The 2129-nt window shown below is 48.3% G+C and overlaps 1 protein-coding gene across 1 annotated transcript in view; it reads left to right on the top strand.

Moving 5' to 3' along the window:
* ACOT9 (acyl-CoA thioesterase 9) overlaps positions 1–2129 on the top strand; it is a 40033-nt gene that overhangs the window by 17713 nt on the left and 20191 nt on the right. Inside the window, exon 5 of the mRNA XM_017514575.2 lies at positions 146–246. Within this exon, the coding sequence (XP_017370064.2) occupies positions 146–246 (101 nt within the window). The remainder of the gene's footprint in view (positions 1–145; positions 247–2129) is intronic.

Below are 2129 nucleotides of genomic sequence, written 5' to 3'. Positions count from 1 at the left end.
AAAAAGAAAATGATGGTATCACACTGATAGCTCCAATTCCAGTTCAACCACCATGGGGTTCGTTCTCATTTCCTTCCTTTCCATATTTGTAATTCCCTTCTCCAACTGGCTTCATTCTCATTAATATATTTACTTGTTTAATCAGTTCTCCTGTATGTGACCAGTTTCCTATGGCTGCCACCCCTCATGCATCATGGATGCTCCCCTCACCTCACTTGGGGTCTGGTACCCCATACCAGGTCCCCCGTACAGGCTTACCCTCTTCATTGTGCTCAAGCTGATGACATGCTGTGCCATCACTCTTGCAGCTCCTCTGCAAGGATGTCCTCTTCACCCTGCTTGGGCGCCAACACCCTACTCTAGGCTATCTTATTTGCTCCTACCTAATGACATTTGGACTGAACGGCTGAGAAGAGGTCCGAAGAAAGGCTCTAATATCTTTTTTAAAAACTATTTTTTTAATAGAGATGGGGCCTCCCTATGTCGCCCAGGTTGGTCTTGAACTCCTGGGCTTGAAGGTCCTCCTGCCTCAGCCTCCCAAAGTTCTGGGATTATGAGTGTGAGCTACCGTGCCTGCCCTAACTCTTTTTTTGAGACGGAGTCTCATTCTCGTCGCCCAGCCTAGAGTGCAGTGGCACAATCTCAGCCCACTGCAACCTCTGCCTCCTGGGTTCAAGTGATTCTCCTGCCTCAGCCTCCCGAATAGCTGGGATTACAGGCACCTGCCACCATGCCTGGCCAATTTTTGTATTTTTAGTAAAGGTGGGGTTTCACCACATTGGCCAGGCTGGTCTTGAACTCCTGACTTCAGGTGGTCCATCTGCCTCGGTCTTCCAAAGTGCTGGGGTTACAGGCATGAGCCACCACGCCCAGCCCTAACTTTTAAAATATATATATAAACTTGTTGTCAAGCTTACACCTAGCAACTTCTTTTCTCTAGATTAAATAAACTCAGTTAAAATGGTGAAACCCCATCTTTACTAAAAATACAAAAAATTAGCCAGGCGTGGTGGTACACACCTGTAATCCCAGCTACCTGGGAGGCTAAAGCAGGAGAATTGCTTGAACCCAGAAGGCGGAGGTTGCAGTGAGCTGAGATTGTACCACTGTGCTCCAGCCTGGGTGACAGAGCGAGACAGTCTCCAAAAAAAAAAGATTCTTGGCTGGCGGGGCATGGTGGTTCACACCTGTAACCCTTTGTAATCTTTGCATTTTGGGAGGCCAAGGCAAGAGGATTGCTTGAGGCCAAGACTTTGAGACCAGCCTGGGCAGTGTAGTGAGTCCCCATCTCTACAAAAACCAAAAAATTAGCTGGGCGTGGTGTTGTGCACTGGTAGTTCAGCTACTCAGGAGACTGAGGCGGGAGGACTGCTTCAACCCAGGAAGTCGAGGCTGCAGTGAGCTGTGGTCATACCACTGCACTCCAGCCTGGTTGACTTTGGTTTGCCTAGGTGTCCTTATATAGACAAACTCCCCTGCCATTACCTTCTTTCTTACTCATTAACTCCTGCTGTTGACCAGTCCCTTTAACTTGTTCACTTGATTCTGTTCCTTCTATTTCTTCAAGGAACTGCCTTATCACTTGCCTTTCTCCCTCATTTCCTGAGCCTTTTCTCAACTTCACTTTTCCCTTAAGTTATAAACATATTCAAGATTCTTCCATCTTAAAATGAAAAATAGGCCGAGTGAGGTGGCTCACACCTGTAATCCCAGCACTTTGGGGGGCCGAGGCGGGTAGTTCACTTGAGGCCAGGAGTTTGAGACCAGCCCGGCCAACATGGTGAAACCCCATCTCTACTAAAACTACAAAAATTAGTGGGGTTTGGTGGTACACGCCTGTAATCCTAGCTATTTGGGAGGCTCAGACACGAGAATCGCTTGCACCTGGGAATTGGAGGTTGCGGTGAGCAGAGATTGTGCCATTGTGCTCCAGCCTGGGCAATAGAGCGAGATTCTGACTCAAAAAAAAACAAAAATTAGCCAGGTGTATTGGTGCATGCCTGTAGTCCCAGCTGCTCAGGAGGCTGAGGCAGGAGAGTGGCTTGAACCCAGGAGGCAGAGGCTGCAGTGAGCTGAGATCTCGTCACTGCACTCCAACCTGAGTGACAGAGTGAGACTCTGTCTCAAAA

Source organism: Cebus imitator, unplaced genomic scaffold (assembly GCF_001604975.1).
Source record: "Cebus imitator isolate Cc_AM_T3 unplaced genomic scaffold, Cebus_imitator-1.0 Scaffold527, whole genome shotgun sequence".
Lineage (NCBI taxonomy): Eukaryota > Metazoa > Chordata > Mammalia > Primates > Cebidae > Cebus > Cebus imitator.
This window is presented reverse-complemented; position numbering and strand designations above follow the sequence as displayed.